Genomic DNA, 21,218 nt, shown 5'->3' on the forward strand with positions numbered 1-21,218 from the left:
AAACCTCTTCACATTAGGACCAAACTTGATTCTATACCTCTCACTCTACTACACTCTCTTTACAAAACAAGTCTTGACACTCCTGTTTCTGACCCCACCTCATCATTATACAGACTTGTTTCCATCATTTTGCATATTGGTTTCCACAGACTCTTTAAACCAGTTTGTGTGAAAAGTCAAGATGAAGAAAAACGATCATTTCTTCCACTGCCATTTGTCAACAAAGGTATAGATGCAATTAATTTGGCTCACATCCTCCATCACAAAAACATTACCAACAAAATTCCCCCTATTTCAAAGACAAATCCATACCAATTATTCCATATTCCTATACTTCACCCATCGCATCCAAAATTTTCAATTATTAAAAGCTATTGCAGAACCTCGAGATTGAGTTCTTCAAGGCTAAACCACTTGACTGTTTTTGCAAAACCTCTGCATTCAAATATGGTCCTTCTGGTCACGTCGTTACGGGAGATTTAACCATTATCGAAAACGAATCTCTGCGTAAAATCCTTTCTAAGGGTCCCAAGTACCGTGAACCACGCTCCATAAATTGGAATTATAATTTTAAAGTTCTTATGGATGCCGTCGAGGACTATGCAAGAAAATGGATAAAACGAGAACAAGAAGACATTGATTCTCTGTCAGAGTAGTTAAAGGCAATGAGGTCTTTAATTTTGAAACGAATGAAAGTTTTAAGTAGGTCAATGAGTGCCAAGGCTACATCAGTTTTCAAAGACCCCGATGTAGCAAAAACATTGTCTACTATACATGACAAATATGTTGTCGTACCAGCAGACAAAGCCAAAAACAACATTGTTTTTGTCTGCAAAACGTTTTACATCCAATGTTTATTATCAGAGGTAGACGTAGAAAATAATAGCAGTGATAAGACCTATACTGCTACCACTCTCTCCAAAGAAGAGATTGTGGAAAACCATAAATCTGTGCTATCCTCTTTTGGTCTCTCTACCAAGGACGATGATTGTGATTTACCGTCTATGTACTGGATTCCTAAACTTCATAAGAATCCATACAAACAACGTTTCATTGCTGGATGGGCAAAATATACCACCAAACCTCTTTCAAAACTTTTAACTTCTGCACTCACAACTGTCAAAGAGGGTCTGCAGTCGTACCACAGCACTTGTTACTCCCGTAGTGGTATTAATTCAATGTGGATCCTGAAAAATTCGAAAGATCTTTTGGAGACTATCAGTTCAAGACTATTATCTGAATATAATAGCATTAAAACCTATGATGTATCAAAAGAATGTAATCCAGGGACAAAGACCAGACATGAAAAACAGGCATTTACTTTCATTACTTTGTATGTATTGTTTTAGTTACTTTATGTTCTTTGTTGTGTTTGTCAATTGTCCATGCCTGGTCTTTGTCCCTGGATTACATTCTTTTAATTTCCACTAAAATCTTGGTTCCTTGATTACTTTTAGTAAAAATTCAAACACTCCACATTGAATGTTAATTTGCCTCAATTATCTTTACTAGTCTCAGACAAGAGAACTTCACATCAGTGAATACTACAGTAATTCTGCAACATTTTAAAATATCTGAGAAGGCTGAAATATTTTTTTATTTTCGTCTGCAAACCTTTAAAAAGTCTCCAGTTTTAACAGATTTTTAGATTTTTGTTAGTTACATGTATTCATTTTAATCCACCCCCACTGATCTCATTTGAGTTTGGAAAGAAGCAGGTATTACATTAAGTTTCAGCTAAAGTCAATATCTAAGACATTCCTTAATGAAATGTTTTCATTCATAGTCTTAATAATACATTAAATTGAGGACTAAAACATTGCTAAGTGCATCTTTATATGTATTTAACACACAAGCACAAGTCAAAACTTAGGAAAAAATATTTTATATCTTCTATACTACATTTAACAACAAAAACTACATATTTTAGAATAAATCTACAGCTGTCAAAAATAAGATTCATATAGTCCTGTTCCTAAGTGTATTATGCAGTGCAAGCCAGCATTAGTTTTCTTGAAAAAACTGCCATTTCCTTAAATTTAGATGAACTGATATAATTTATGCCATGATCCAGCTATATACCAAAACCGACATAAAATATTAAAATGTTTATTATAATCTGGTAATTTGTCACAAATTATTGCTAGTTTGCACTGCTCTAGATATTTTGACTACAGTATATTTGCATTTCTGAACAAAAATCTGTTCTAGTAAATCTAAACATTTATTTAAAATTTTGATGTTTACACTTCTAAATATGGCTGTAGTCATGTGTCAGATAGAAATATGCATATATGTAGAATACTGTATAAAGAAGCATTAAGCAAAGTTTTCAGGACCACAATAATTGCATTCTTAAAAATTTTGACTAAAATAGTCTTGACAATTAGTGTCCTAGATTTTGATGTTAGCAGAACCTAAACTTTGTAACTGAGGACTAAAATAGAAATATCATACATCCTTTTATGCCTTTTAATAAGGTGTGAATGTATTCAGTCACAATCAGTTTACAAATTGTCAAGTAATGACATTTTGATGAGGTATGTAGTAAAAAAATGCATATGGATTATGAATGCATACCTTTTTAACTACTGAATTAATAATGAATCATATTTTACTCCATTTTTATTATGTGTAGTTGGAGATAATTGAACATTGTTCATAATATATCTCCTGATTATCTCTCTAATACAATATAGATCTAATTACTTATGCTTGAATAAAAAATTACTTGTAGTGATTCTGGACCTTAACTTGTCTCTGCAATCTTCATCGAAAGTACTAGATATAACAATAATTCTGAGTAAAAAAGGCTTGACTTTCAAGTTTCTTAATTCTCTTAATTGTAGTAAATAAAGAATGCATCTGAAGAAGATTAAAAAAATCATATTTACATGTACAAATAAGACTGTGCCATATCTATAAATAAGTCAAATCAAATTAAGTAGGAAATCATTTGAATATATAGAATCCAAGATCAGAGAATTAAGGGGCAGTAACTCTCTGCTTTTTACTGGTATCACACTCCTCCCCATCAATATCCATAATTTCCTGGATTGACAATGATGGGCCAACATATTGCAGTAGAGGGTTAGTTGACAGATTACCAAACAGTGTTGTAAGAAGGGCAACACCATAGCCTGTTGCTCTCTCACCCTGAAAACAAAAACATTATTATTCAATTTGTCAAATTTATAGTTACTTCATATTTGCAAAATATCAACATTTTAAAGCAGACATCATGTCAAAGCTAAGGTACAAGTCCATGTATGAATTAGGCAGATACATCTAGAATTTTAACACTCAACACAATAATAAAAAAGTGAAACCTGTCTAAATCAAACACCCCTTGGACTTTAACATTTGTACTGCTTTTTGGTTTACCACGGTTCAAAATATGTTTAAAAAAAGACTTAAAAAAGTTTTTGGTATAAACAGATTTCGGGATTCTTCAGGATCTGGTTTTGACAAGCTTTAGAGTATTACAGAAAAATTAGCCAATAACCATTTGATGCACTCAAGGAGGTAGACCTAGGGTAAGGGACATAACTCTTGAAATCAGTGATATGTTTGCATCAAATTCAATTTCACCAAAGCCTATCAAGCTTTCTTTTGAAAAAGAATGAAATCAATCCAAGTTACTTTGATGCTTAGAAGACAATGATGTTAAATCCTTCATACAAACGTTCCAATGATGTAAAAGAGTTATGTCCCTTACCCTAGGTCTACCTCCTTAAGGAAGATACTAAACTACTTACTGTGCGAACTGGTGCAGCCATATCGATGTGGAGCCACATTCCTGGGTATGTGAAACCTAAGTGTGATCCTATAAATAATCCTGCACAAGACACTTGGGCATTTCCTCTGTCCTATAAATAAAAAATTAAGCTTAGGAAATATCCAGTACAGGAAAGACCTTGCTAGATAAAAATGAAGAGGCGCTGCACCCCATCCTCAAAGAACCATGCCCCTCTGCCTCCTTAGTCACTCCTGTGTCATAATTTCATAAAATCAAAGTGCCCTGAAAATTAATTGATAAACATCATCTCCAAAGTATCTCTATATTAAATTAACATTGAAAATAACTTCCTTTTTCATTCAAGTGCCATATATACTAAGTGAAATAAAAAAATTCTGATATTCAGATAGGATGAAAAAAGGGATTACTATTAAGTGTTTTTTTTCAGTCTACATGGAATAATTTCAATGCTCCTGGTTATTTGGGATGCACCATACCATTTTAAGAGTAATTAATAGGTATGTTTTACCAGGGAATTTACACGGTATTTTTTGTGTTTTTGCATGTTTTCATAGTACAGTTTATAGTGTTGTTATATTAAATAGTACAAGGAACTATTCTTTATGACTATATTATAATATTAGAGTGGTGAAAGAGTAATCAAGGGAACCAAGTTTATAGCGGTAATCAAAAGAATGTAATCCAGGGACAAAGACCAGACATGGAAAACAGACATACACAACAAAGAACATAAAGTAACTAAAATCATACATACAAAGTAACAAGAGCAAATGAGCAACTCGGACTCCACTAAAAACTGGGAGCATGGACCAGGTGCACCGCTAGGATAAGCGTCCTCTGCTTTTCTAGAAACATCATTTTAAGCCATTTTTCTCAAGAAACTCAAGGTATCTTAACTAAACTAATAGACACTTATAGTTAAACAGCAAATAAAAGCCTTTTTTTTATTTTCCCCCCTCCTTTAAAGTCATTTTGCAACTTAAAATAAAGATAAATAACAGAAAACCAATTAAATTAAAAAAAAAAAAGCATTAAAGCATTAATCTATCCATTGTCTTTTGAAATAGGAAATTAAAGTTCTTGTTTTTATTACATATCTCTGCTTTTTAGCCATATTACAGGTTTGGGTGAGTACACACTGTGTCATTACAATGTGACGTAATGTTTAAATTATGAAGCAAACTTGTATTCTTGCTTTTAACATATCTCTGATCTTTAGCCACATCTATGGTTTGATGTAATGTGTAAATTAACAAAATTACTGATGTGTAAAGATATAGTGTCAGCACACCATATTTTCACAACTACTTTTCATTTCAGGAACAGCTTAAGACAAAAATTGAGAAAAATCTTCATTTTGCCACACAAGTCTGATCAAAGACTGATGTAACTTATTCAAATTATTAATTTGTACAGAAATTAGTAGGACATAAAGTCTTAAAAAAATCTCCAATTTCCAAGGAGGGCATTCACAGTCAATGAATAGGACAAAAACTAATAAAATATCACCTTGGTTCCCTTGATTACTCTTTGAGTATGGAAAGCATACAGAACTGATTTTTATCATGTTACAGAGCAACTTACAGCAACTGAATTTTTCATATCTGCTACAGAGCTTGAGAACTCACTGTAATGAAGTTCTGGTGAGTATGGCACTGGGTGTACTAAATCTCCAGACACACGCCCAGCACTGACGCATGCTAATTCTAGATCCTCGTTGTTTGTCAATATGCTAGCATGGTATTTCCCTAAAATGCAAACAATACAAACCTTATTTCCCAGATATTTACCAGCATAGATGCTAACCACTTTTTGATACAATCAGTAAAAACAAATGGAGTTGTCAGTAATTAGGCACTTTTGTCAGTAATCATACCAAAAAAAATTGATATCCACGAATATGTTTACTTGATACCCACTAATTTGTTTACTTGATACCCCCGAATATGTTTACTTGAGAGAATCTGTGAAAAAATTAGCAACCACAAAAATTACTACTTTTACAGTATTTGGAAACAATACGATTATCTTAACCGAGATCGATACGCACTGAATGATCAGAATGCCCATTGCTCTGATTTCAATGGTATTTGCAAAGCATCTAAACAATCAGAATTTGGCTTTAAACTAGGAACGGCTCAGACTGGAAACAATTGGAAATCTATAAATGTTAGACTGTTGACCATAAGACCACGTATTCTACTCGAAACTTGTAAAAGTAAAAATTACAGAAAAATCATATATATGTTTGCATCTTTGTTGCCTGGTACATGTTTTTAGAGAAATTTCATGACAGAATAAGCTATATATTATGAAACAAATTAACGATATTTAACCTGTTGCTATTCCCTGAGCTCCAGTGAGTGTTGCCATATCTACTACAATGTCAGCCTTTAGATCTTTTCTTGCATAGGCTACCTTAAAAAATAACACATAATGATATTATACATCACTGTTACTGCTATTTAAAAAGCTTTGGAACTTGTACATTTAAATGAAGCAGGATTTTCTTGAAATTGCAACACAAAATAAAAACACAAAAAGACCCTTAAATTCTGATATTTAAACTTCTCTTATAATGAATGCATCCTATATTTAACATTATTTTATGCTGTTATAGCAAATTCCTTTTAAAAATACATGCAGCTGCAATTTGTATCATTCAATCAATGCAGTTGTTAAAAAAACTAGAGGCTCTAAAGAGCCTGAATTGCTAACCTATCTTGATAAGCAACATATTATTTTTTAAAGAAGTGGCAATGTTTTTAAAACATTGAAGAAGGGCAATAACACAAATATGGCTTACGGATTAACATGAACATTTGACCATAGACAGATTTCATCATGCTGAACATTTTAACCCCTTTGTCAGAATCTAACCTTTTAAGTGATATATGCAATAAACTTCTGTCTGATCCTATATTCTATTTTTAGTAACATAGACCATTTTTTTTTCGACAGATCAAAAATCCTCACATCAGATCTATGCAGAATACCCTGAGGAACATTCATACCAAGTTTGGTTCTAATTGCTCAAGTAGTGTCAGAGAAGAAGATTTTTGAAAATAATAACATTAAATATAGCAAAAAAATGTCAGTAAAGAACTTTGCTGAGCACAGCAAGATACAACCGCTATGATCGAACCCTGAACAGATGGAGCAAGAGCAGACACAATATTAGTTTTTGACACACTTAACTTAAGCATAGGGACTTTCAGTTCGATATGGACACAACAACTGGACTGGACACAATATAGCACAAAATTTTCAATTCAATTAAAAATGTTCAAAATCAAATCAAAAATATAACAGTTGATTTTCTGGGGTGTGGCCTCTTAAAAACCATAACAGATATCTGAAATCTGATTGTAAAACACCTGTAGGGATTTTCATGAGGTATCCAACTGAAAGAAAAAGGTATGGGGCAAAAACCTTCAAAAACTATAGGGCCCTTGGAACAATGTGTTAAATTTTCATAAATACTGGATAAATTTAACAGATACCAACAATGATAATGACAGGATGATACCATTATGCAACCGAAAAAAATTTTTGCGGTCATATATAAAAAAAAAAACAATATGAGAAAAACTTCTGTCTGACCCTTATGTTCTATTTTAAGTAATAGAGACCATGCTTTTTTTAAATGGATCAAAAATCTCCAAAACAGTTGAATTTAGAATACCCTATGGAACATTCATACCAAGTTTGGGACTAATTGGTCTGGTAGCTTCAGAGGAAAAGAGTTTTGAAAAATTGATAACCATGACAACAACAGACGACAATGACAGATAATGACTCTGCTAAGTATGGGCCAGAGGAGCCAAAAAGACAAACAATTGCTGCACAGTTGGCAGATTATTAAATATTCTGTCATACATTGTACACTTTATCATGTGTTAGCTGAAATCCATATATATCATAATGAACAAATATTTACCCCATCTCCTAACACTAATCGTCCTTCAGCATCTGTGTTATTGATCTCTACAGTCCTGAAACAAGACAGTGGTTCTTTACATACAAAGCATTTAAGTACAGTGGAAGGAATCATTCATACCCAATATCAAAATTTTGCCCTTCTTTTTTCTAGTTTTCACCTAACATAAGTACACTAAATTTTAAATTGGCACCTATTTAAGAAGCAGTGTGCATGTACATGTAATCTGGATAACTTTACATACTGAAGCTTCATTCATTAAATGTTCTTAAGTTAAGTTGCAGCTGATAAAGTTTTTTGGGCAAAAATCAACTTTAACTTGTATAGTAGTGAATGTTACATTCTCCTAACAAAGCAATCCTAATAAGCATCTAAATATGTTCAGCATCACCAAATGATTGTAAAAATTTACATTGAATATTTCAAATAACCAATATCCTTCATCAGCACCAAGTTGAAGATTAATTAATATATTCTAAAGCTGAATGATGCACAGAATGGTGGTACCTTTATCAAAGGCCAAATGATTACAAAGCTGAATAAGAACAAGGGTGTTTTTATTTTATATATACCAGAGCATTCAACCAAAAGGACTGGTTGATTGATAAATCATGAATAAAAATATATCAACAGGTATTTCATGAATTTAAGGAGAAGAATTTTTTGTTTTAATTTCAACATCTCCCTTTTCATACTATACACCTTAACTATGTACACATGTAAGGTTTGAGACATTATATAGGAATAATTGTCACCTAAGGTAAAAACTTCTGGTACCAACAATGACTACTCAAATTTTAAAAATCTTTCACATAAATGGGACATCAAGTTAACAGATTTGATTGTGAAACATTGTACAAGAATCTTACAGGCCTGAGTACATTGTGAAGATATCATCTGGTCTACATGCCTCTGGGCCTACAGCATTTTCTGCTAAGCACAAAACAGCATGTAAATTCTCCTTAAAACCCTGAAAGAACAATAGTTATGTTTATGAAAGCTTGTTAATGTCTGCTCTTTTGACATCAAAAACATAAAAGTACATGAATTTCATCTATGCCAGCTACATTTCAATGTCCATTAAGGCAATCATGCGGCAAAATCAATTTTGGATGGAAAGGACAGACTGATGAAAAGCCAAATTAAATAGTCTCTGCTTTTGTTGAAAGTTAGGGACAAAAGGTAAGTTGAGATTATATGACAGGGCAATTCTTGAAGTTTAGAGGGTAAAAACAAGATGATTGTTACCATATTTATTATCATTAGAAATTGACTACAGTATATTTCTGGTAACTTGTCCAGTGTTTGAAATACATGCAAGTGCTTGCCCACACGTCCTGCTAAGAAATAATGATAGAGACAAGTTTATCTTCTGAACACCCTTCATTTTTGACAAGAGGAAATATTGAAATTTTGGATAAGAATATTTTATTTGTAGTCAATAAGGTGGAATAGCCTAAGCTTACCAACCAGTAAATAAGTAATTTTTAGCAGTGAAAAAAATAAATATAAAAAGTTGCCACCCAGCAATATATGTTTATATCTTACCAGCTTAACAGCAGTATAAAATGCACCTAAGATGCCTGCTGCTCCTCCACAATCTATCTTCATACCACACATACCGGTCTGAAAAAAAAATATGTATTAAAGAAAAAAAACTACCATTCATTATTTTATGGATTTGATTATTACAACTTCAATTAATTATACAAGTACCATTGGGACCTGATTTAGTGATAATTATAGCTGTAATTAGGACAAATCTGTCTATCTTTTCGAAAACCTCATTGACTCATAAACCATAAACCACACATTCAAATACCCAACAAATTGTCTATTTTTCCTCCAACCATGAAAATTAAAAACCACAAAAACAAATGAAATCATGGTATATTTTTGAAAAGAATTTAGAGATTTGTACACAGAAAAGATTTTAGATTTGCGTTACACTGAAGCTTGTGAAAAAAAACCTCAATTAAACTTGTGCATTTGTGACTGGAATAAGGTGGGTCATGTGCCATTTATCACATTCTAGTTGAAAATGTTATGTTAAAATCAAATGTTTTTTACTGATAATGTTAAAAAATAGCACATTTAAATTCTGAAGATCAATAAAAATGGCCCATTTTCAAACTCTCATCCCAATTACTGATGCATTCCTGAGTTACATGAACATATAATTATACATTATAGTCATGGAACTATTGTGTACAACCAAAACAGGATGAAAAGTTAGTCCAAGGCCACCCATTGGTCTTCAATGAATAATGAGGAAACCCTCATACCACAAGGGGGGCTACAGCTGACCCTAAAACATCATTATACACAGGTACAGCCAAAGAGTTGTCCCTATATACACAAGTAACATAGAAATATACTAGAGGTGAAAACAAAACACAACATACAGAGGCAAGAAATTCCAGACTTGGAACAGGTGCAAAGAATGTGGCAGGGGTTAAAGTACTTTTGCATGATCACAACCTTCCCCGTTTAAAATCTGGACACTGTTAAAAAAAAATACATAATTAAACACACATAAAGGTCGGAGTCCCTTTGATTGTAGTTACCTTTGTGTTGATGCAGATTTTTATATCCTTTGAATGTGGTTACCTTTGTTTTGATAGATTTTTTTATCCTTTGATTGTGGTTACCTTTGTTTTGATACAGATTTTTTATCCTTTGATTGTGGTTACCTTTGTTTTGACAGATTTTTTTATAATTTGATTGTAGTTACCTTTGTTTTGATACAGATATTTATCCTTTCATTGTGGTTACCTTTGTTTTGATATATTTTTTTTAAAACTTTGATTGTAGTTACCTTTGTTTTGATATAATTTTTTTTATACTTTGATTGTGGTTACCTTTGTTTTGATACAGATTTTTTTATACTTTGATTGTGGTTACCTTTGTTTTGATACAGATTTTTTTATCCTTTGATTGCGGTTACCTTTGTTTTGATGCAGATTTTTTATACTTTGATTGCAGTTACCTTTGTTTTGATACAGATTTTTTTATACTTTGATTGTGGTTACCTTTGTTTTGATACAGATTTTTTTATCCTTTGATTGCGGTTACCTTTGTTTTGATACAGATTTTTTTATCCTTTGATTGCGGTTACCTTTGTTTTGATACAGATTTTTTATCCTTTGATTGCGGTTACCTTTGTTTTGATACAGATTTTTTATCCTTTGATTGCGGTTACCTTTGTTTTGATACAGATTTTTTATCCTTTGATTGCGGTTACCTTTGTTTTGATACAGATTTTTTTATCCTTTGATTGCGGTTACCTTTGTTTTGATACAGATTTTTTTATCCTTTGATTGCGGTTACCTTTGTTTTGATACAGATTTTTTTATCCTTTGATTGTGGTTACCTTTGTTTTGATACAGATTTTTTTATCCTTTGATTGTGGTTACCTTTGTTTTGATACAGATTTTTTATCCTTTGATTGCGGTTACCTTTGTTTTGATACAGATTTTTTTATCCTTTGATTGTGGTTACCTTTGTTTTGATACAGAGTCCACCAGTATCAAACACAATACCCTTGCCAACCCAGGCAATGTTTACTGTGGCAGTGCTTGGTTTATGACTGAGGACAGCTAGGGCTGGAGGATTTACAGCTGCTTTTCCTACATTGTATATCCCTAATGAAAAATAAAATAACCTCACTTTTAAGTTGATTTTAAATCATACTGCACTACATATTAAATTGACTAATAAAATAGCATTCTATAAAATAGCATTAAAAACGCAAGCAAAACAATTCGCTATTTCTTTTAATTTACAATGTACACATCATTTAATTTCCTACATTTTTTGCACAAAATATGTAGCCTGAGTTAGAGATAGCATTCAGGTTAGGAAATTTGTATATTTACATTGTAGCTAATTATCCTTTCGGAGGTTGACCTAGGGTAAGGGACATAACTCATGAAATCAGTGATACATTTGTCAAAAAACCAATCAAGCTTTCAACAGAATGAAATCAGTCCAAGTTACTTTGATGCTTACATGAGATTGATGTAAAATACTGAATACAAACGTTTTAATGATTTGTAAGAGTTGTGTCCCCAATACCATAGGTCTACCTTCTTAATGTCCAGCATACAATTTCATATCACTATAAACATATGCATATTATTCTATTAGGGGTTTGAATGAGTAATTGAACATTACAAACCGGTCTAAGAAACATTAACAAAATGAAGTTGCACACATTGTCATGCTAGATATACCCCCACTCAAACAGGAATTTGATATCAGACAGCATCCAAAATCGTTTACAACATAAACTTTATCTATATGAAACCACACACCAAATTAGAAATAAATCCATCCATTGGGGACTAAGATAATTGCACCCAAATTCAGATGGCTGGAATGAATGGTGGATTGACAACATGTTTTCATGTTTACAACCCACTTTGTGACTCCCGAAGTACTGGTATATTTACCACCAAATCCCCTCTGGTTCAATTCTTCTCCTCGTATTACCATGGGCTCTATTCCTAACTCTTTCCCTACATTCATGACCTCCTAAATAAAGAGAGCAAAAAAGAGTCAAATCAAAATAAGTAAGGAAATTTTGTAGGATTTTGATTAAAATGAAAGGTTATGGAAATAGCCAGCATTGAAAATAATACTGCAACAATTTGTGGTATGTCAAAAGACATGATCTATGCATGAATACTGTTATCTGAATCAACTTTTCCAAATTACTGTTGAAATCAAATATGATGTCCGGCCTACATTTTTTACATATACATGTAATTCAAAGCTGTAATGGAGCAATCTCAGTTTTATTTCATGTTTTCAATATACATGTAATACTTACAAGTCATATTTAGGTAAGACAAAACCTGCTAAATTACAACACAAAAAATAAGACCAAATTTCCAACAGTTAGATCCAAATTTTTGCAGCAATATCCACTTCTGAAACAATGAACATGTAAAACATTTTAATCTTTTGACCAATACCAACCTCTAGGAACTTTCCAACATGCATATCAGAACATGGGATGTCTACAATTTTGGCTGCTAATCTGATGCCATAGGCTTGGGCAGAGAGACACTCAATCTCTGATTGAGACAATGGAGTCTGGCTGTCTTCGTTGACCAAGAGATATTCTACAGTTACTGTCTGGGGTGGACCCTTGGTTGATTTACCATTGAAGAGAGGAAGAGCCCTGGCAACAGCACAGCCTAAGGCAACTACATCTTTCTTTTCACAAACAATCTGAATTGTAATATGTTAGTTAGTGACAACACCTTCCATCTTAAATTCACCAAATTCATTAATATTAAGGAGGTAGACCTAGGGTAAAGGACATAAATCTTAAAATATGTGATATGCTTGTATCATATTAAATTCACCAAAGCATATCAAGCTTTTATTTGAAACAGAATGAAATCAGTCCAAGTTACTTTGATGCTTACATGAAATTGATGTAAAATGTTGAATACAAACGTTCCAATGATTTGTAAGAGTTGTGTCCCTTTCCTTTGGTCTACTTCCTTAAGTAATAGTCTTTGTAAGAATCTATATTATATTCTATGCATTTTTTATTTCCTTAAAGCTACATGTTAATTTCTTGGTTTGGCTGATATGTGGGAGATAAATCTATCCAGATTTGCTTGCTGAAAGGGTTACACAAAAGTATGCTGTATGTCTCTGCCAAAAAAAAAATTATTACATGTATTCGCTAGGTGAGTTTTTCCACACCATGAATCACATTTACCATAGCAGTATCTGAATTTTATATGGATTAGTACTTAAAAATATATACTAACAATATTTTAAGGAACCCCATATATTTTTTAAACCTTAAATCTGTCAGTTATTTTATAAAATATATAGACATTGGTCATTAGGTATAATTAACTTTTATTGAAAAGACTGAAAATTTAAGAAAGAAATCTGAAATACTTGATATTTTTCCGTAACGAAAAGAAATAACATCAAAGTGGAATAATAAATTCAATTCACAAAGATACAATTCTAGGTCTATGGCCATTTTTAATAAATATCCAGTGTTTTTAATGAATGACAGACAGAAAGTTGCAGAACATTAAGTCATGCACAAATATCACAGACAAAAAGTCTCAGTCTTGATTTTAGTAAAAATATGCCCAAAAAGTCACAAAACATGTTTGGGGGGGATTATCAAAACATGTTTGGGGGGATTATCAAAACAAAAACAAAAAATGGTGTTATTTCATTGATTTTAATACCCCATGAAGGAGGAACGTATTATGTGTATACCCCTCCACACTAAGTGGCAAGGTATTATGTGTATACCCCTCCACACTAAGTGGCGAGGTATTATGTGTATACCCCTCCACACTAAGTGGCAAGGTATTATGTGTATACCCCTCCACACTAAGTGGCGAGGTATTATGTGTATACCCCTCCACACTAAGTGGCAAGGTATTATGTGTATACCCCTCCAACTAAGTGGCAAGGTATTATGTGTATACCCCTCCAGACTAAGTGGCAAGGTATTATGTGTATACCCCTCCAACTAAGTGGCAAGGTATTATGTGTATACCCCTCCAACTAAGTGGCAAGGTATTATGTGTATACCCCTCCACACTAAGTGGCAATGTATTATGTGTATACCCCTCCACACTAAGTGGCAAGGTATTATGTGTATACCCCTCCACACTAAGTGGCAAGGTATTATGTGTATACCCCTCCACACTAAGTGGCAAGATATTATGTGTATACCCCTCCAGACTAAGTGGCAAGGTATTATGTGTATACCCCTCCACACTAAGTGGCAAGGTATTATGTGTATACCCCTCCACACTAAGTGGCAAGGTATTATGTGTATACCCCTCCACACTAAGTGGCAATGTATTATGTGTATACCCCTCCAACTAAGTGGCAAGGTATTATGTGTATACCCCTCCACACTAAGTGGCAATGTATTATGTGTATACCCCTCCAACTAAGTGGCAAGGTATTATGTGTATACCCCTCCACACCAAGTGGCAAGGTATTATGTGTATACCCCTCCACACTAAGTGGCAATGTATTATGTGTATACCCCTCCAACTAAGTGGCAAGGTATTATGTGTATACCCCTCCAACCAAGTGGCAAGGTATTATGTGTATACCCCTCCACACTAAATGGCAATGTATTATGTGTATACCCCTCCAACTAAGTGGCAAGGTATTATGTGTATACCCCTCCACACTAAGTGGCGAGGTATTATGTGTATACCCCTCCACACCAAGTGGCAAGGTATTATGTGTATACCCCTCCAACTAAGTGGCAATGTATTATGTGTATACCCCTCCACACTAAGTGGCAATGTATTATGTGTATACCCCTCCACACTAAGTGGCGAGGTATTATGTGATACCCTCCGAAAAGTTCCGTGTCCATCTGTCTGTTTGTCCCTCAACTGTTTCCAGATGATTACTTGAAAACGGATCAATGAACTGTTTTTTTTTAAACTTCGCATAGTTGTTTAGCATCATAAAAAAACAGGTTCATTTTTTTTTTTTTTCAAAATCCCAAAATGTAGTTTTGAGTTAGGCCATTTAGAAATTGACATCCTTCTTTTTCACCATTATGTGGCAAGGTATAACTTTATATTCCATGAATGCTATATTATACCTCAATATTTATTTTATGTACTATGATTTGTGATTTTATCTCCTGCAAATTGTTCACCAACCAAAATTGTGACTTTTTGTCCTGTGACTTTCTGTACATTTACCTTTTTTTCAGGGGCCTAGGCATGTACAATATTTATTTTCAGTATATACTGTATGCATAAAAAGCTAAAATCTTAAGTTAAGATCTGAGTTGAACAAATGTACCTATTTTACCACTATATAACTTACAACAACATATTCATCACCTCCTCTGAGGCAGGATTTCACCATTTTAGTCAATGCATGAGATCTTGATGGTGCATTGTGTCGGCTACACTTAACTGGAAGCTGAGCCAGAGTGGCATTGTTAAGCCACAAGGAGCAAACATCAGAATTAGATGCTAAGGCTTTCTTGAAGGTCTGCAAAGAAAAATAATAATAAAGAATATGAAACATCTTATCACTGCTTTTGACATACTTTCATACTTTGAATATTTCAAAATGTAACAAATAATATAGTTCAAAGTAACCCAAAGTAATCCTACTATTTTTAGTAAATTTGATGTCAACATTTGACATAATGAGCAGAGCAATCTTAATAATCAAGTTTCCACCTTAATTGTTTCCTTCAAATTAGTAGAAAGACAAAAGATTGGAAAGCTGAATTATAAAACAACTGCTCGTGTGAAAGGGAACATAAATCATGTAATATTCTTTGCATTCTCATGTAATTTACATTCATTATCAATTAAATTAGTAAAGAAAATCTACTAAATCTAGCTATAGAGAAATTTTAGCAGAGAAGAATTTTGAGAAAAGTTCACATACACAGATATTGCTGTACTGGTTCATACTTAAAAAAAAATACAATGTATATGTATTTATACATGTAATTTGACCAATTTATCATGGAACCATTTTTAATAGATAGTTGCATCATCATGTTGATTGTTATTTCAAACACTCCCTCAAAACTGTACAGTCATTAATGCATACACATGTTTATGTAAATGTACATCGTATATTAATCACATTTTTGCCAATTGGAACATAACTTGGCCTTACACAGTGGAAAGGGTTTATGACTGATTGATTGATTGATTGTTGGGGTTTAACGCCGGAGCAGCAATATTTCAGCTATATTCAGGCGATGAACATGAAGTGGATGATATAATGAACATGAAACGATGATGAAATGAAAAATGGGATGGGACACAAGGATAAAGGGGTCAACAAATTTTGATTGCCACTGGAAATAGGGAGAAGTGGGTAGGGTCAGGCAATTTAGCCTTCTGCGGCAGAGCCCTATGGTTCCTACTCTGGAAGAATACCACAGTAGGGTTTTTTAACGTGCGAGGAACGTGGCATCTTTCCCAACACAGTGCACCACTATGGTTTGAGGTCAGGTTCTCCATATTATAGCCTGACAACCCCAGCATGTTACACGCCAGGGGTACCCTATTCTACCACCAGGGGAACACAACCCAGTTGCTCTGTGGGCAGAGTGAGCCCCCGGCTAGGGTTCTGAGCACTATTTAGTCGCCTCTTACGACAAGCTTCACACTGCTGCGGGACTATTCTTTGGACACCTGGACCTGCACAGGGCAAAATGGGTTAATGAGAATAAAGAACAAAAATAACCCTTAAACCACCCTGCTTTACATTTGTACATGTAAATGTGTTTTAAATAGCCATCCTTTATTCTGAGTTTTTGCCCATGTTTCTTTTTGGGTTTATATAACTCACCTCTTCATTTACTCTTGGCTCTAACTTAACTTTGATATTACTGAATTGGACTTTTGACAAATATTTTGGCTGACCAATAATCAACACAGCATTTTTTTCTGGGTCAGACAGCGTCAGGCTTCTGGAATATTCTAACGCTGTTGCACTCATCTTGCTACGGTACAAAAGAAAAAAAATAAACAGTATCATTTTTATCATCTACTAAAATGCACTGCAAGTTGTCTCGGCCACTCTACTACCTTGACCACTGTCACTTCGGTCATAGTTGTCTCATACATTTATTAAATATTGTATACATTTATAAATTTAACATAAATTCTTTATTTAAGTAAAATAAAGATGGATGACGGTGGTAAACTTATAAAATTATGATAATTATTGACCAAAAAAGCATTTTTCATCAGTAGAAAAAAAGATGAATACAGAACTGATAAGCAGAGTCATTACCATTCAGGTCTTTGATGAACATAAACAAATAATTACTTAATTCTTAAAAACTAATGAGAAAAAAAAACAGTTAAATTTACGAAACAACAACAGAGATAATTTATTTACTTGAACAACTACCCAAGCTGTGTAACTGTAATAACTAGAGATGGAAGGGTAGCACGACCAAATATTGTTATTACTGAATAAGCTGTCTAAGTCTTAGGCTAAGAAGTACTTTTAAAGTTTCTATCAAGTAACATAAAAAGGATCCCAAATTGCTACAATTCATTATTCACCACATGGTCCATGTCATTTGGGTGTGTTACATGCAAACGGTATGTCCAATGTTTGGACTCCAAACATAAGCAACATGTGCTCAGGGACTTTAATTTTATAGTCCCTGATACACGGCAGTGTGACTGTGGGAGTTGTATCGATATACATCATATCTGTGACAACACATTTTTTATGTAAAAAACTTAAAGTACAGATCGAAAACTGTAAATTTATTTGAATTATTGATAAATGGCCATGGACTTTTCAAAATTTCCGCAATGCTCAGTGAAAATTCTCCCCAACATCTATACAATGCTTTGAATTCAAATTATCTGCTTTTATGTATACCAATTTATAGTTATATCAGAATAAATCTATATATATAAAAAAGGTACAAAAAGTTTATTTTATATCATAATTTTCAAAATTTCTCATGTTATAAGTAGGTTAGTAAAAAAATAGTAAGCTCATGATAATTATTCAGGTAATTAGATTATGGAGCCTTTTAATTATCATGTCACGAGTATTTTTATTCAAAAACAATCATATTACATAACTACTTGTTATCATGTTGAAACTATCATATTATGGCTTCATTTATTTTCCAAAGTTGTTTACATACACTTTAATTGCATTTAGGCATTGTGCATGCAGCAAACCTAAACCTCTCAAGGAGTGTACATGTACCAGCATTGTTATGTAAATATTGGAAGGCAAGCTTCCTTGAATTCAGGGGTCGTTCAATCATCTCATGTAAGGGTGAGCATTACCCTTTATATTTCTGTAGACATTTCTGTAACTTTATATAGCATATATTCTTCTTATCTGTGCATCTCTCAAACGATAAAAAATATATAGTTTTTTTAAAATCTTTCAATGGGGTAACAAGCCAGTTCAAATTAAATGAGAAGTTGCTCAGTGCAAACTTTTTCTTTTTAGTTGGTGACATTGGTTTTATTTTCAATGATGAATTTAAGTTATTTTATCATATCTAACGAAGGTAATGATACATACAAACAAGAGGCTCCCAGGAGCCTGAATCGCTCATCTTCTTGAATTTTGCCTTTCAAAGGCAATAAATTAAACAAGAAGTTGTCCAACAATTTTGACTAAAAAAGTCTTTGGTAGGACTGTCACAAGATCTTTTCAACAATTGAAAGTTTCTTTTAATCTACATTTATCATAGTTTTCAAGATACTGACTGAAAACTTCTAAAAAAAAAAGCAATTTTTCCCCTTTCAAGGGCAATAAATCTTACAAGGAGTCTGATGACTTTTGTAGTCCTAGTAATATGGATCATTTCAGCTATTGAAAGAATTTGGATAAACCTAACAGTTTAGGAGATGTATGTGAGAAACTACTGTCTGACCATTATGTTCTATTTTTAGTAATGGCGGCCATGTTTTTTGACGAATCAAAAATCCCCACATCAGTTCTATGCAGGATACCCCAAGGAACATTCATATCAAATTTGGTTTCAATTGGTCCAATAGTGTCAGAGGAGATGATTTTGGAAAGAAATAACATTAAAAATAGCAAAAATTGTTGAAAAAGGGCAATAACTCCAACATGGCTTAATGGATTAAAACCAAAATTTAACCAAAGATAGATCTCATCATGCTGAACACTTTTACTTTCAAAATTCTGCTAAACCTAACAGTTTAGCAGATACATGTATATGTGAAAAACTACCGTCTGACCCTTATGTTCTATTTTTAGTAATGGCGGCCATGTTTTTTGACGAATCAAAAATCCCCACATCAGTTCTATGCAGGATACCCCAAGGAACATTCATATTAACTTTGGTTTTAATTAGTCAAGTAGTTTCAGAGGAGAAGAGTTTTGTATAATTGTTAACAACGACGACAGATGATGACGATGGACGACGACGGATGCCAAGTGATGGCAATAGCTCACATGGCCTTTGGCAAGGTGAGCTTAAAATGTATTAAAGATTTTTTACCGTTCTCGAATACCAGAAATAATGCAGAAGACATTTTTTATTCCAATGAAGCTATTTTCCCACAAAAGAAGCATGTTGATAATGAATAATATATTTAATGATGAATCAAATGCAAATTACTTAATTGATATTAAAAACCATGGCAAAGATGGCTGATTATAACTGTGACCGAAACATTCTATGGCTAAGATAACTAGAAAGCACTAAAATGTATTTCACTGAACATTACCAATAAGGTTTGTAAGTCTCGTCATGTGACTCAATGGTTTCATGAGAATAGGTCTTAGTCTACCATTCAAATGCAAGATTTGTCATTTTCAGGGCATTTGGTTTGGTATATAAAAGCAATACATATTTTTGTGTAAAAATTCCAATAAAAAAGACAAATATCTATTTCCACATGATAAGCCAGTGAAGCTTGCACTTAAATGCATAGAATTTGGTCTAAATATTCATCATACTGACACTTGAGAAACTTTCGTTCGTTTTGTTTGTTTGTTGGGGTTTAATGTCTGAGCAGCAATATTTCAGCTATATTCAGACGAGAGAAACTTTCGTCCATGCAAAAGACTTCATTGAGGTAAATTGGATCTTCAGAAATAGCTAAAATGCAGGCTAGACAAAATGTTTATAAGATGTCTATGTTATTTTCAAAAAAGTTTCTTCCGGTTGAAAGTATCTAGATAAAACCATGCATTCTATGCTGAAACCAGACCAGTATATTCTGATGATTTTACAAATATTCTGAATGCCCTATGATGTCTCCCACTTGTTACTGACAAAAAAATGCAGACTGGCCTTTGGATTTCAATACATTCTACATCAGTTACATCATACAGGGTGAGAAATTAGTACATATAAATACAATCTGGTAGTCCAGACCATATTTTTGTGCAATATTTTCTATATTTCAAACTTAATATTACCCATAAGTTTGGTAGCCCATGCAAAAATCAGTTAGCCATGGGCTACTGGGCAACTGCTGATTTGTATTCCTGAGATACATTGTATTCAGGTAAGGAAAATGAAACTAGAACAAGAGTAACCGTCAAGACTTACAGACCCTATGAGTTCCAGCAGTCTTACTTTCATTTTCACATGTTAAGTAATTTAGTATATAGAAGCTCTATATGGTAATAGACCCATATTTTGTAGCTTAAATATTAAATTACAAAGCATTTATGGTCAGTTTTATGACATTCAAGCAAGCTCTTATCTCACTATTAAACTGGCGCTGGCTATCAAAGTATCATGTCTTTATTTTTAGTTCACCACAATAGTAGGCTTTTGTCTGAATAACAGTTGTTTCCAAGTTATTAGTAAAATACGTTTCAATCAATGAGGAAAAGTGCGAATTTGTATGATTTTTTTTAACTTAGAAGGATACGAACCAGTCAATCATAGACCGCAAAAAATATGCATCTATCTGGTCCTTTGACTTGTTTTTCTTTTTTGCTAAACCAGTTCAAATATTAATTCACCTTGCATTGTTTAAA

General features: G+C 33.1%; 1 protein-coding gene across 1 annotated transcript; it reads right to left on the bottom strand.

The window, feature by feature from the left end:
- Nucleotides 1-1,869: 1,869 nt before the first annotated feature.
- On the bottom strand, nt 1,870-21,203 carry LOC148617971 (putative aminopeptidase NPEPL1). Its single transcript, XM_088585663.1, has 13 exons — nt 21,114-21,203; nt 17,055-17,208; nt 15,558-15,728; nt 12,684-12,938; nt 12,155-12,236; nt 11,202-11,344; nt 9,249-9,326; nt 8,570-8,670; nt 7,701-7,755; nt 6,097-6,178; nt 5,345-5,508; nt 3,759-3,869; nt 1,870-3,156 (listed from the first exon to the last, which is right to left on the bottom strand). The coding sequence occupies exons 1-13, from the start codon at nt 21,122-21,124 to the stop codon at nt 2,986-2,988; spliced, it is 1,578 nt and encodes a 525-aa protein (XP_088441789.1). The 5' UTR covers nt 21,125-21,203; the 3' UTR covers nt 1,870-2,985.
- Between the last annotated feature and the right edge of the window lie 15 nt (nt 21,204-21,218).

Source organism: Perna viridis, chromosome 5, assembly GCF_037379345.1.
Source record: "Perna viridis isolate PV_CMFRI_1.1 ecotype Kerala chromosome 5, ASM3737934v1, whole genome shotgun sequence".
Lineage (NCBI taxonomy): Eukaryota > Metazoa > Mollusca > Bivalvia > Mytilida > Mytilidae > Perna > Perna viridis.